The sequence below is a fragment of the Scyliorhinus torazame genome, chromosome 2 (assembly GCF_047496885.1).
Source record: "Scyliorhinus torazame isolate Kashiwa2021f chromosome 2, sScyTor2.1, whole genome shotgun sequence".
In the NCBI taxonomy this organism is placed as follows: domain Eukaryota; kingdom Metazoa; phylum Chordata; class Chondrichthyes; order Carcharhiniformes; family Scyliorhinidae; genus Scyliorhinus; species Scyliorhinus torazame.
In genome coordinates, this window is record NC_092708.1 from 254,028,232 (window position 1) to 254,043,228 (window position 14,997).

Below are 14,997 nucleotides of genomic sequence, written 5' to 3' on the forward strand. Positions count from 1 at the left end.
AGAACGATCTTCTCATCTGTTGCCGAGAGAGTGCTTGCACACAGTTGTACCTGCAATTCAATGTGCTGGATGATCTCTAGTGGTTCACTGGGTGAGTTGACGGAGCGGGACAATGCATCGGCGATGATGAGCTCCTTGCCAGGTGTGTACAGCAAAGTGAAATCATACCTCCGGAGTTTGAGCAGAATTCTCTGCAAATGAGGCGTCATGTCGTTCAGGTCCTTTTGGGTGATGTGGACCAGAGGCCTATGATCCGTCTCAACAGTAAATGTTGGCAAGCCATAGACATAATCATGAAATTTGATGATGCCGGTGAGAAGACCTAAACACTGCTTCTCAATCTGCGCATATCTGGTCTCAGTGGGTGTCATTGCCCGTGACGCGTATGATACTGATACCCAGGATGACGTGTTGTCTCTTGGAAGCAACAATGCCATCCTGACTCGCATCTGTGGATATCTTGGTCTCTTGGTCTGGGTCAAAGAATGCAAGGACGGGTGCAGTGGTGAGCTTGGCTTTCAGCTCCAGCCACTCTGTTCGGTGCTCCGCCTTCCACTCAAAGGCGGTTGATTTTTTCACCAGGTTGCGTAGGGTCGTGGTGTGTGTGGCCAAATTCGGGATGAACTTGCCAAGGAAATTGACCATTCCCAGGAAGCGCAGTACTGCCTTCTTGTCCTCGGGGACTTTCATTGCCTCGCTGGCTTTAATTTTGACGGTGTCCGGGTGCACACCGTATTGCGACATCTGATCACACAGGAACTTCAGCGTGGATGTTCCAAAACAGCACTTGGACCTGTTTAGCTTGAGCCCATGTTCATGTATGCGTCGGAATACTTTCTTTAGTCGCGATACATGTTCCTCTGGGGTTGTGGACCAGATTATGATATCGCCAACGTGGACACGAACCCCTTCTATTCCCTCCATCATCTGTTCCATGATGCGATGGAAAATCTCTGATGCCGAGATGATGCCAAATGGCATTTGGTTGTAGCAGAATCTGCCAAAAGGCGTGTTTAAGGTGCAGAGCCTTCTGCTGGATTCTTCAAGTTGGATTTCCCAAAATCCTTGGATTGCGTCCAATTTTGTGAAGAAGCGCGCGTGTGCCATCTCACTCGTGATTTCTTCCCTCTTCGGGATGGGGTAATGTTCCCGCATAATGTTTTTGTTTAGATCCTTGGGGTCAATGCAGATGCGTAGGTCCCCCGAAGACTTTTTTACGCACACCATCGAGCTGACCCAGCCGGTCGGTTCAGTGACCTTGGAGATGATGCCTTTTTGTTGTAGACTCATGAGCTCTGCCTTCAGGCGCTCTCTCAGTGGAGCAGGGACACGTCGTGCTGCGTGGACCACAAGCTTGGCATCAAGCCGCAGTAGAATTTTGTACTCATACGGCAGCGTGCGCATCCTGCTAAATACATCTGTGTACTGGATTAGGATGGCGTCGATGCTGGCCTGAAGATCTGAATGGGACGGCGTTGTGGTGTAGACCTTTGAATGAGGTTCAGTTGCTTGCAGGCGTGCGCACCTAGCAGGGACGCCCTGTCTGGTTTAACAATCTCAAATCGTAAGCTTGCTTGTGTGTGCCGGCTGGACACCTGCAGATGGCAGGACCCCAGTGCCTTGATTGCGTTTCCATTGTAGTCCAGGAGTTTGCAGGCAGCTGGGAGGATTGTGGGGGCCTTCTTGATTCTCTTGAAGTCCACCTGCGAAATAAAGTTGGTGGAGGCACCTGTGTCCAGTTTGAACTGGATGGGACAGTGGTTGACCTTCATCACTGCATGCCATTTGTCCTCGGAATCCACAGCCAGGATTGATTGGACTCACGATGTGTCCGGAGGTGGCGTATTCGCACTTCGTAATAATGCCCACTCGGTAAGTGTTGTCCAGCTATTCGTCAAGTGGATCCGTCGCACTGCCTGGATCAGAGTCATGCATTTGGTGTTGCACACTTCTGATGCGCCGCTGTTTGAATTGGGAGCGCTGGCTCCTGACTGGTGGTGCAGATCTGCACAGGGCTGCATAGTGGTTTGATTTCCCACAGTTTAAACAGCGTTTGCCTCTTGCAGGGCAGTTTTTTTTTTAAATGGGCGGTGCCGCAGTTTGCACACATCATGACGTCAGCGTCATGACGCTCAGTGCGTCATTGCGCATGCGAGGTGCGGTTCTTGGTCGCCTGCACATGCGCAGTGCGGTTTTCAGCCGCTTCGTGTTCCCGATCGCATTGCGTCAGGCCCCGGGAAGAGCGCGCAAAATGGCCACTTTCGTCAATGTGGAGGCGCTGTATCCAGGAGATGGCTTGAACACTCCACCTCGCGGGAGGCTTGTTTTTCACTTTTTGCCATTTTGTACTGTGAATAGTGATTTTTAGAGTGCTCATGCACAGTACACGTTTCAATCGCGACTGGCAGGGTCATGTGCTTGATTTTCAACAATTGCTCTCGCAGAGGATCAGGGTGGACTCCAAAAACTCTTTGGTCTCTGATCATGGAGTCAGTGATATCACCAAAGTTGCAGGATTGCACTAGCAGTCTAAGGTTAGTTAGATAGGAGTTGAAGGATTCGTCTTTACCTTGCATCCTCTGCTTGACGATGTAGCGCTCGAAGATTTTGTTGGTGTCCACCTCGCAGTGGCTGTTGAATTTGTCCAGGATGGTTTGGTACTTCGTTTTGTCCTGCCCTTCGGAAAAGTGAAAGGATTGAAGATCTCTATCGCATGGTCACCCGCAGTGGTGAGTAGAAGAGCTAGCTTCCGAGCATCGGGCGCGCTATTGAGGTCGGATGCTTCCATGTATAGTTGAAATTTCTGCTTGAATGATCGCCAGTTGGCACTAAGATGGCCGGTGGTCCTGAGCTGATGAGGAGCCTGAATCTTGTCCATTGTGCCTGTATTCAGTAGCTGGTTGTCACAGATCTTGCTGAGTTGAACTAAATAGATTGAACAGTCACTCCTGGTAACATGTTGTGGTATGCTGCTTCGGATAACACAGGCTGCTACTTGATGCAGTCTTAACTAAAGGATGCTCCAGACTCTGAAATTAGTTCAACGTGTTTATTGAACTATTAACACAGTTCTCAAATGAGTTTGACTCTCTGCTAATCTAACTGTAGTAACCCAGTCTAACTGTACCAGCTTGCTCGAAGCCACGTGCTAGGGTGTGATGCTGCTGATCAACCCTGTCTAACTCTCTAGATGTCTGTCTATGGAAAGAGGCAGGGTGTGAGTGTCTCATCCCTTTTATAGTGTTTATGTCATGCCCCCTTGTGGTGATGCCACCTCTGAGTGTCCTGACTGCCCATTGGCTGTGTCCTATTCTGAGTATTCCTTGGTTGCATGTTTGCATATCATGACAGGCGTGGTGTGTCTTCAATGGGAAATCCCATCGACAAGCGGGGGGAATAGAGAATCCTGGTGCCAGCGAACGGCGCACTTCTGAGAAACAAGCAGCTGGAGGACAGGAGAATCCAGCCCATAATAACTAAAAATTTTAAATCTTCTATTTGTGTTTTAAGAGGTCTGGTTTCATGTTGCATTTCAGGATCAGAAGCTGACATTCCTGAAAACATGTAAAGAGCAACTCGGATTCCAATAATTTTGCATCTAGTAGCTTTGAGGCACTCCCATTGGTTCTCGTATGAAGGCTTTGCGGAGAGACATTTTAGATGTTCTTTTTCAGTATATGCCATTGCATATATACGTCATTGAAATGGAAAAACTACATGGGGATAGGCCATGCTTGACCACGCTCACACATGCCAAGTCACATGATGGGTTAAGGCAACCTTAACACAAGGATACAGAAGATGCCAAAGGAAAAGCAAGGTCCACCAATTCCGCCAACTACAAGAATGCTTCATCAACAGATTGTCAAAAGGAATTTTAGCCAAATCATCCCTACTCTCCTGCATCAATAACCTTTTCCAACATCAATCCTAGATCTTCCATATTTTATTCAGATTGACTACATTTTATCTAAATACCATTTGTGTGCTGTTCAAATCAAATTGCAACAGATATTTGCTTAACAAACAAGCGCTGCATACCAAAAACCTATAAAAATCTGTTTACACTTGACACAAAGGCGCCAACATATCAATGTTCATCCCCCTCTTTTACCCTCCTACCCACTCTAGCCCTTTTGTGAGGTGACACTCCACTGGCTTCAGCATGAGAAGTGAGGTGCTGCTGGGCTGATGATGAGGACTGTTGAGATAATTGTAATATCCCGCACAGGACCTACGAGGTGGGGATGATTGTCTTGCCTGTGGTCCTCATGGAGTATGAGCTCCTCCACTAGGGGCGGAGAAACTTAATTAACCCATGTATAAAAGGTCGGTCAGTAAGGCACCGATCAGAGAAGAACCCCGTATTGTAAATAAATCTAGTTCTTTTCTTTACTTGGTGTAGATTCCCCGTGTCCTTATTAAAATAACAATGCTATACAACCTTGAAGATCAGACTGGAGAAGTTCTGGAAAAAACAGCAGCCTTCGTGGTTATTACTGGTCCAGCTGCCTTACTGGCGGCAGCATGGCCTTTGGCTGAGGTGGCGCAGGGAAGCATGTATGCTGGGCCGAGAAAGTCTTGGTGCCAATTGTATAGGACTGTGCCACATATGAGTATGGCTCTACACATGAACAAACTATAGGAAGGCTCTAAACTCTAATTATCTCCAGAGTCCTCATCATCAGCCCAGCAGCACCTCACGTCTCATGCTGAAGTATGCCTTGTGCGTCAATGTCTTGAGAAAAGGGTAGAAAATTGGAAGGTAAAAATCTCAGTTGTTCTCCTTTGCCAATTTTTATTTTCTGGCATGGCTTTCTTAATAAGAATATTCAATAGTTTCCATGACCTGTGTTATTCTAATAGTCATTGCTTTGGTAGTTAACTGCTTATATATGCAGTACCTCATAATGCATAATGCATTAAAAGAAAGTGCATTCTACAGTAATTCTTGGTATCCAAGAATGCTTAATCACAGGGCCTGGATTTACTTTCTGTCTTATCAGAAAGCTGATAGTTCAAAAATAAGCAGTTAAAAGTGGTTTTGGAATGCATTTAATAAGTGAGGGTTACTGATGAAGTTATGAGAGTACTGAAAACCATTTGAAAGTTTAAAAAAATGGTTCTGATGAATTCAAGCGCACAGATAAGTCTGGCTATATTAATGTAGAGGAGGCTCCTTCAAAGTCAGTCAGGAATTACCAAGGTTAATTACTCTTTCCTACAAAACTTATTGGTAAATCACAAAATAATTATGACATCAGAGCATATAAACCCTTTCATGTAGATTATGATATAATGTGACTCAGTATCATGCTAACCCAGTGTAGATATGTACAACCACCCAAGCAATTTAGGTTAGTTTTGATTGCTGTCTATATCCTATAGGTATTTCCTTGATTGCATGGATGTAGTGGATCTTTGTATGCAAAATCTGATTTTGAATTCAGTTGAAAGCATTATTTCTAAGTGTCAAGTATTCAATCATCATCATACAATAACAAATTGACCTAAAAAACTTCAAGTTCAGCAAGGATTCTTCGGCGCCTCAATAGCAACAACGAGAAGGACAAAAAGAGTTAAAGAAGATTTGTGAACGCAGAAGAAAGATTACAAATGTGTCCAAGTACAACAGACTCACACCATCGTCTCCTCCTAAAAGTCTACTGACAATGAAGGCCGAGCTATAGGTGACAAGAGAGAGAGAATATTTCGTTCATGAACACTGAACAATTTACAGGATACTCTGTCTCACAGAAAATCATAAATTCCCCTAAAACGATTCTTCAAAAAACTTCGCATAAGAGAATGACTTCAATTCTGTCTCACAATGACACATATAACATTATCCAATTTATAGGCGAGGGAGCATATGGGGAAGTGATCTGCTGTCGTAAAAGAAGCAGCAGTCAGTTTGTTGCAATTAAGGCCCTAAAATATGATAGCTGCAGTGCCGCGGAAGTAAGAATGTTAAAACTCTTGCAAAATGTGGATGGAGACAAGTTTCATATTGTAAAACTTCTTGAATGCTTCCACAGAGATGCAAAATCCTACCTTGTATTTGAACTGATGGAGCAGAACCTGCAAGACTTCCAAATTGCGAACAACTTTGCCCCTCTCCCTGTCAAGCATATTCGGACCATTGCCATCCAGTTGCTGAGGGCTCTGCAAAAGCTTAAAGAATTGTCTATTATCCACACAGACATCAAGCCAGACAATATCATGTTAGTCGAACACATGCGATTTCCTTTCAGAGTGAAAGTGATCGACTTTGGCTCAGCCAGTATATTGCCTGAGGTTCAACATATTCAAGGTATATATTTTGATTAGCCATTTCCTAATAACTTTTATGATGAGTATTTGGATTTGTTTCAATTCGATTCTCTGAAGAAAGGACTCCATTATTTCAGACTATTTTACCCATTTTATTCTATTTTATCCCCACTCCATTTCAAAACTAAGGTGTGGTACCCCTCTGATAATTTCGTAAAATAACCAATCTCCATGTTTTGACTTGTAAGTGGTGCTTGTGGACTTTGGCCAAGCCCAAATTGTTCTCAGTCACACATTTGTGATTTCAAGGGAAGGTTGAGTTATTGGATTGTAGCCATTACTGGGAAAGTCATACCTTCCTCCCTTCCGCTAGCCAATGGATGCTGGTGACCGTTGTCGTGCCGGTACTATGTCCTGACTGAGCTAGCATATCATTGACTGAAGATGAAAACTGTAAACCTCCTCTGGTTGTACGACCTAATGCTAACATTGCAGTGCCTTTATCCAGATGAGCGTTAGGCAAACTTTGGCACAATTTCTAAAAGAAAGGCAATTTTTTAACACTAATTAAACGTGAAATGTCTTAATGCGAATCAGCACTGTACACAGTTTGTGTATCTAGTATTTATATCTCTGAGCAATCTGATTGCTTTGGTGTTTCTCCTCGTTTTAACTGATTAAATGGTTCTCCGACTTCCAAATGGCTTAGAAATGAGTATTTTCTCAGTGATGCTAACAGCTCTAACTGGATCTGATTCTATTTTCACTGACTGGCTCAGTCACTGTGATGTTTCCAAATAGCACCTTGCTGCTTAGCTGAGTCATTTGAATGTTTCTGATTGGCTCAGCGATTCGATTGTTCCTGATTGGCTCACTACTACTGATGTTTCCTATTGGCCCAGTGATTCTCAGGTCTCCCATTTGCTCTGTTGTTTTTTGACTAACTCTGGAAGTCTGACCACCAGGCACTGTTGCTCAGTCATGTCCGGAAAGCTAATCCTCGGTCTGTATCCCGTGTGTTGGGGGTCTTGCCTTCTGCAAGTAGGAACTCACTGCTCGTCCTCTCTGCCCTGTGGAGTAGCTGGTGGTCAAGGTGATGGTCGTCACTCCTGCTTCCGCTGGTGTTGCTGTTGCTATTCATTTTGTTCCCCATCAGAAGCCCAAGGTAGAGTTCCGTAGCTCGTTGTCCTACCTCCGAATTTAACGCCTCTCTGGGCTGTCATTGCTCAGCCCCATTAATTCTCACAGTGCTATCGCCTTGTTCAACCTGATGAGTTCCAGAAGCCTGACGGTTAAAGATGCACTTAATTTCCTTTTAACATAAGTTAATAGAAAACTTTGCTGAGGGGTTCCCGTATCCTACAAAGAACAATCAAGTTAAATGTCAAGTTGGCAGCGTTGTGCCAGTTTCCAACGTGCCAGAATTGTTTGCTCTTTTAATCTGCTGCATGCACCAACCCTAGCCAACACATTCAGGTTAAAATTCCCCTCAGTGATTCCAATGTTTCTAATCAGCTCTGACTGGCCTCTGTGATTCTAATGTTACCCACTGGATACGTGATTCAGTTGTTTTGAATTAGAGGCATAGGGCAGAATTTAATGCTGCACCCAGCATTTGTAAGTGAAGGGAGGTGAATTTAAGTGGGCGAAAGGGTACAGGGTAGAAATTGATCGAGGGGTGACATCAGGAAGAGGGAGGGATTGCTTGCTTAGAGGCACCCCACCACCCTTTCTGCTGATCCCCCACTCCCCCGACCCCTACACTGCAACTCTCAGCCCACCCTCACTCACCTTCTCATCTTTAGCCTCGGCTCCCTCGATAATCCTGGGCCTTGGGTGAGTGCATTACTAGTAGGGGCCACCGCTCCCAGTGGCGCTGATGGAAGTGGAAAGCTGCAAACCTTGGTTGGCCAGCGGCTTGGAGGGTTGGAGGGCAGGGGAGGTGGGCGGCGGTGGGGTGGTGCGGTTGAATTGGATTTCCTCCCCAGGATTTAGGATCCTGGAGAAGGCCCAATACTGGCCATTTAAGTACCTAATGAGCACTATTCTGGTAGGTCATCTTCACCGGAGATGACATGGAACCCCACAAGTTCTCCAACTATTGTAAAATTAAATTCTGTCCATAGAGCCAACATGGCACAGAAGGGGACCTTTTGGTCCATCGAGACAATGTTGGCTTTCTGCAGAGCTATCCAATCTGTCTGATTTCCCCTCTCCGAGTCAATAATCCTGCAAGTTTATTTCATGAAGTGCCCATCGAATTTCTTCTTAAAATTAAGTTACAGTGCTACTAATCACAGTGTCCTCATCGAAATTATTTTTGAGCATTGTAAGTTGTTCTCGCCCTAATATTCATCCTTTTGAAGCGCGTTGCTCATCATATTTTACACTGATGGTAGAATGCAGGTTCAAATACAATTCTACGTTGTTTCGTCTTTTTAAAAATAAATTTAGAGTACCCAATTAATTTTTCCAATTAAGGGGCAATTTAGCATGGCCAATCCATCTTTGGGTTGTGGGGCCGAAACCCACGCAAACACGGGGAGAATGTGCAAACTCCACACGGACAGTGACCCAGAGCCGGAATCGAACCTGGGACCTCGGCGCCGTGAGGCAGCGGTGCTAACCACTGTGCCACCGTGCTGCTCTGTTTTATCTTTTTGAGTTGATTTCTGATCCATTCTGGTGGTTTACCTTATTCCATAACTTCCAACCATGTGGACCAAACTGTTGTGAACATACATACATTTAAATTAGGAGCGGGAGTTGGCCATTCAGTCCCTCAAACCTGCTCTGCCATTCAAATAAAATCAAAGCTGATCTGATTGTAACCTCAACCCCACATTCCTGCCTACCCCTATAACCTTTCACCCTTTTGCTTATCAGGAGTCTATCTAGTTCTGCCTTAAAAATAGTCAACACTCTGCTTCTGTTGCCTTTTTAGGAAGAATTACAGAGATACACAACCCTCAGAGAGAAAAACATTATCTCATCTCTGTCTTAAATGGGAAGCCCTTTATTTTTAAACAGTAAGCCATTCTAGATTCCCCTACAAGAGGAAACATCTTCTCCACATCCACCCTGTCAATATCCCTCAGGATCTTACATGTTTCAATTAAACCACCTCTTACTCTTCTAAACTCCGGCGGATACAATCCTAGCGTGTCCTCATGAGACAACCCTCCCATTCCAGGTATTAGTCTAGTAACCCTTCTTCTCCAATACAGAATCAGGAAATCAATACTGTACACTGTATACCTGATGTTGTCTCACAAATGCCCTGAGTGCCCCTGAGAGCATAACTTCTCTATTCCGTGTTCGATAAATGATAACTGATATACCATCAATTCACAGCGAGACCATATGAACAAGTGAACGAAGGCTTTATTACACAAAGAACTAGCCTGCCAATGACTTCTGTACAAATGAGCGCCACCCACTAGGCGCAGGACTATATACCATCCCGGGGGGGAGTGGAGCCAGAGGCAGAGCCCACCGGGGTTCCAGCTCAATCCTTAAAGGTTAAAGGTTACACAGGCACCACATCTCTTGGTGAATACATTTCACCACATTCACCCCTTGTTTAAAAAAACCACAAAGTCCGGCGGGGGTGACGTGGGTCAAATGTCCAGTCTATCCAGAGGCCGGATCGTACTTTTAGACCTCCTCAGCTCTGGCGGTGCGGCGGGCACGGACGTCGTAGATGATGGTGACTCTGAGAGCGTGTTGTTCGGAGCTTCTGCCCGGCGTGTCGGAAACGGTTGCGGGGTAGTGGTCGGCAGGTGGGTGGCGGGTGGCTGCTGTGAAGGCGTGGGGGCAGTGCAGGCGCGGGGGGTAGCGTAGGTGTGGGAGGACACAGGAGCCCCAGGGGGGTGAAAGAGACACGGTTGGTGGCGGTAGGCGATGCTGGGATGCAGGGGGGGGCGCGTTGGCAGGGGAACCAGTGGGCGGCAGGTCCCGTGGGGAGACTGTATCTTGCCGTCCGTCTGGGTGCGCGACGTAGGCGTAATGGGGGTTTGCTGGACCCTCTCGACTAGGGGGTCAGTCTTATGGCTCCTCATATGCCTCCGGAGATAGACAGGCCCCGGAGTTGTCAGCCAGGATGGCAGCGAGACCCAGGAGATGGACTTCCTGGGGAAGACAAACAAGCGGTTGTGAGGGGTCTCATTCGTGGCTGTGCAGAGGAGCGACCTAATGGAGTGGTGCGCGTCGGGGAGGACCTCCTGCCAGCGGGGAACCGGGGGACTTCTAGACTGGAGGGCAAGAGGGACGCCCTTTCATACCATCGCGTTCTCCCTCTCCACCTGCCCGTTGCCCTGCGGGTTGTAGCTGGTAGCCCTGCGCGAGGCGATGTCCTTACCGAGCAGGTACTGACGCAGCTCATCGCTCTTAAGCAATGTGCCCCGGTCACTGTGGATGTATGCAGGGAAACCGAACAGTGTGAAGATGCTGTGCAGGGCCTTTATTACTGTGGTCGAGGTCAGGTCGGGGCAAGGGACAGCGAAGGGGAAGCGAGAGTACTCGTCAATGACGGTCAGGAAGTACAGATTGCGGTTGGTGGACGGGAGTGGCCCCTTGAAGTCGATACTGAGGCACTCAAAGGGCCGGGAGGCCTTTATCAGATGGGCCTTGTCTGGCCGATAGAAGTGCGGTTTTCACTCCGTGCAGACTTGGCAGTCCCTAGTCATGGCTCTGACCTCCTCGGTGGAGTAGGGAAGGTTGCGGGACTCAATAAAATGGACAAGCCGGGTGACCCCTGGGTGGCAGAGGTCGTTGTGGAGAGCCCACAGTCGGTCCTCCTGCGCGCTGGCGCAAGTACCGCGGAGGGCTCGTTGAGTTCCCTAGGCCGATACTTAAATCGTAAGTGTAGGTGGAGAGTTCGATCCTCCACCTCAAGATCTTATCATTTTTAATCTTGCCCCGCTGTGCATTGTCAAACATAAATGCTACCGACCGTTGGTCGGTGACGAGGGTGAACTTCCTACCAGCTAGGAAGTGCCTCCAATACCACACAGCTTCCACAATGGCTTGTGCCTCCTTATCGACAGAGGAGTGTTGAATCTCGGAAGCATTGAGGGTTCTAGAGAAGAAGGCTACTGGCCTGCCCGCCTGGTTGAGGGTAGCAGCCAGGGTGACATCTGACCCATCGCTCTCTACCTGAAAAGGGACGGACTCGTCCACTGCGTGCATGGCGGCCTTAGTGATATCGGCCTTGATGCGGCTGAATGCCGAGCGGGCCTCAGCCGTAGTGGTCTTAATAAGTGGGCGGGCTTTGTCCGCATAGTTGGGGACCCACTGGGCATAGTATGAGAAAAGCCCCAGGCACAGTTTGAGGGCCTTGAGGCTGTGGGGGACGGGAAGTTCCGTGAGGGGGCGGATGCTGTCGGGGTCGGGCCCCAGGACTCCGTTTTCCACGACATAGCCGAGGATGGCTAGCCGGGTAGTGTGGAAAACACACTTCTCTGTGTTATATGTGAGGTTGAGGGATTGGGCGGTCTGGAGGAACCTCTGAAGGTTGGCGTCGTGGTCCTGCTGGTCATGGCCGCAGATGGTGACATTGTCCAAGTACGGGTATGTAGCACGCAACCCGTACTGGTCCACCATTCGGTCCATTGTTCTCTGGAAGACAGACCCCATTAGTGACGCCGAAAGGAACCCTAAGGAAGTGGAAGAGGAAGTGGAAAAGCCGTGTACTGGCGATCTTCAGGGCGGATCGGGAGCTGGTGGTCGGCTGACTTCAGATCCATTGTAGAGAAAACCCGGTATTACGCGATCTGGTTGACCATCTCCGCAATGCGGGGGAGGGGGTACGCATCCAGTTGCGTGAACCGGTTAATGGTCTGGCTATAGTCCACAACCATTCGATTCTTTTCCCCAGTCCTGACAACCACCACTTGAGCTCTCCAGGGGCTGTTGCTGGCCTCGATGACCCCCTCTCTCAAAAGTCGCTGGACCTCTGACTTGATGAAAGTCATATCTTGTGCACTGTACTGTCTGCTCCTGGTGGCGATGGGCTTACAGTCTGGGACGAGGTACGCGAAGAGCGAGAGGGGGGCGACCTTAAGGGTCGCGAGGCTACATACCATGAGGGGGGTAAGGGTCCGCCGAACTTCAGGGTCAGGCTTCGGTGACTGCATTGGAAGTCCAGTCCAAGCAGTAGAGGGCGCAGAGGTGAGGGAGGACATACAGCTTTAAAAGGGCATACTCAGCGCCCTGTATCGCGAGGTTCGCGACACAGTACCCCCGGATCTGGACCGAATGGGATCTGGAGGCGAGGGAGATCGTTTGAGATGCAAGGTAGATGCGCGGGAAGCAGCACCTTACCGTTTTGGGGTGTACAAAGCTCTCCGTGCTCCCGGAGTCGAAGAGACAGGGTGTCTCGTGCCCGTTGACCCGGACAACCATCATGGAACTCCTCAGGTGGTTCGGCCGCGACTGGTCAAGGGTGACGGCGCCGAGCTGTGGGCAATCAGTGTAGTCGGAGGAATCTGGGTCATAAAATGGCGGCCCCCACGAGTCGCACGTGTCGGATTGAGCTGAAGATGGCCGCCCCCACAAGTTGCGCGTGGCTGATGACGCGTTTCCGGCAGGCACGCAGCCGCATTACGGGGTCTGCGGGCCTGTGAGTCCATGGGTCGGGCCTGAGGAGCTTTCGGCTTCTGGGCTTTTGATCTGGCCAGACAGATACTGGCGAAGTGACCCTTTTTGCCGCAGTCGCTGCATGTCGCGGAGCGGGCTGGGCAACGCTGCCGTGGGTGTTGGCCCTGGCCGCAGAAGTAGCACGACGGTCCCCACGTCTGGGCGGTCAGCTGCGCGACACAGGCCTGTGGCGTGGCCGGGTCTGGCGACACCCGCGTCGGCGGGGCCCACGTGGGACTCGCTGTGTCCGTGGGGAACGCGCTGAGGCTCTGGTAGGCCACCTCTAATGAGGTGGCTAGTTTTACCGTGTCCTGCAGGTTGGTAGCCCCATTTTCCAGCAGTCGCTGCTTGACATAATTAGAGCGGACCCCAGCCACATAGGTGTCCCGGATCTGCAGCTTCATGTGCTCCTCAGCCGTCACGTCTTGATAATTACAGTTTCTGGCGAGTAGGGTCAGGTTTTCCAGATATTCGTCCAGAGATTCTCCTGTGTGCTGCCGGCGGGTTGTGAGCAGATGCCACGCGAACACCTCGTTTGCAGGCTTGATGAAGCACTTCTTCAGAATCGTGACCGCTGCCTCGTACGTGGCCGCCTTTTCGATCAAAACTGAAATTTGATGGCTTACCCAGGCGTGGAGGAGGTGTGCTTGCGAGCTTCAGGGATAGGCGCTTCGGAGGAGCCGAGGTAGCCCTCGAAGCAGCGGAGCCAGTGAGAGAAGATCCCCTTGGCTTCTGGGGCATGGGCGTCTAAGTCGAGTTTTTCTGGCTTGAGAGTGACATCCATGGTGACGTTGTTTGTGTAATAAATTGATATACCATCAATTCACAGCGAGACCATATGAATTAGTGAACAAAGGCTTTATTACACAAAGAACTAGCCTGCCAGTGACTTCTGTACAAATGAGTGCCACCCACTGGGCGCAGGACTAGATACCGTCCCGGGGGGGCGGAGCCAGAGGCGGGCCCACTGGGGTTCCAGCTCAATCCTTAAAGGTTAAAGGTTACACAGGCACCACATCTCCTGGTGAATACATTTCACCATATAACATTCTATTAGCTTTCCTAATTACTTGTTCTACCTGCACGCTAACCTTTTGTGATTCATGCATCTCAGAGCTCGACAATTTTTCACCATTCAGATAATATGCTCTTTTTTATTCTTCCCGCCAAAATAAACAATTTCACAATTTTCCACATTGCATAATAATCTTTATTAATAACCGTTATTATTCTCACAAGTATTACCTTGAATTTATCAAAGGGTCCCGCTATAACATCTTTAACAATAACTTTGAAATGTTCCCTATGACGGATGTTAAGCTAAGTTTACTGCTTTCTTTCTCCCTCCCTTTCTGAAAAAGAAAGGAATTACATTTTCAAATCTAATGGAGCCTTCCCTGAATCTGGGGAATGTTGGAAAATTAAAACCAACCATCTCACGAGCCACTTCTTTTAAAACACTGAGATGAAGTCCATCAGGACTCAGGGACTTGTCAGCCCACAGCTCCATAATTTGCTCAGTAACACTTCCCTTTTGATTGTAATTTTCCTGAGTTCTTCCCTCCTTTCTTTTTTCTAATTATTTCTGGGATGTTACATGAGTCCTTTATAGTGAAGACTGATGAAAAATACCTGTTCAAATCATGTGCCACCTCCTTACATGCAGCACTGAATGAAATGTTTACCAAAATTATAAATATCTTTTCCTGCCATTAATTCAACAGAACTTCACTGGAATGGTTGGGAAATAGTTTGCAATTTTATGTTTTTTAGGGCTAGTTTTTATTGAAACTTCCTTAATAGCCTGTTGGGTGAGAATGTTTGCCTGCTCCAAACATGTCATCACTGAAGAATGTGCTCCCCATCTCAGGAGGCCCACCAGTAAGATTTGGCACATGGCAAGCCTAGATAAAGTGAGCATACTGATCAAGCAGGGACCATATAGACGTTTAGCCTAGGATCATGGCCTGGACTAGAAAAAGTCCAGAGGCCTCTTCACAGTGGCACAAACTAGCAAATATTTCTGGGGAGACTAAATTGTCTCCACCTCTCTCCCCAGTCGCCCCATTGATGGATTATTGGTTG

The 14,997-nt window shown here is 48.1% G+C and overlaps 1 protein-coding gene across 1 annotated transcript in view; it reads left to right on the forward strand.

The window, feature by feature from the left end:
* Positions 1-5,422: 5,422 nt before the first annotated feature.
* Positions 5,423-14,997, forward strand: part of LOC140407866 (uncharacterized) — a 53,002-nt gene continuing 43,427 nt past the window's right edge. Inside the window, exon 1 of the mRNA XM_072495087.1 lies at positions 5,423-6,313. Coding sequence (XP_072351188.1) covers positions 5,719-6,313 — 595 coding nt within the window. The 5' untranslated portion in view covers positions 5,423-5,718. The remainder of the gene's footprint in view (positions 6,314-14,997) is intronic.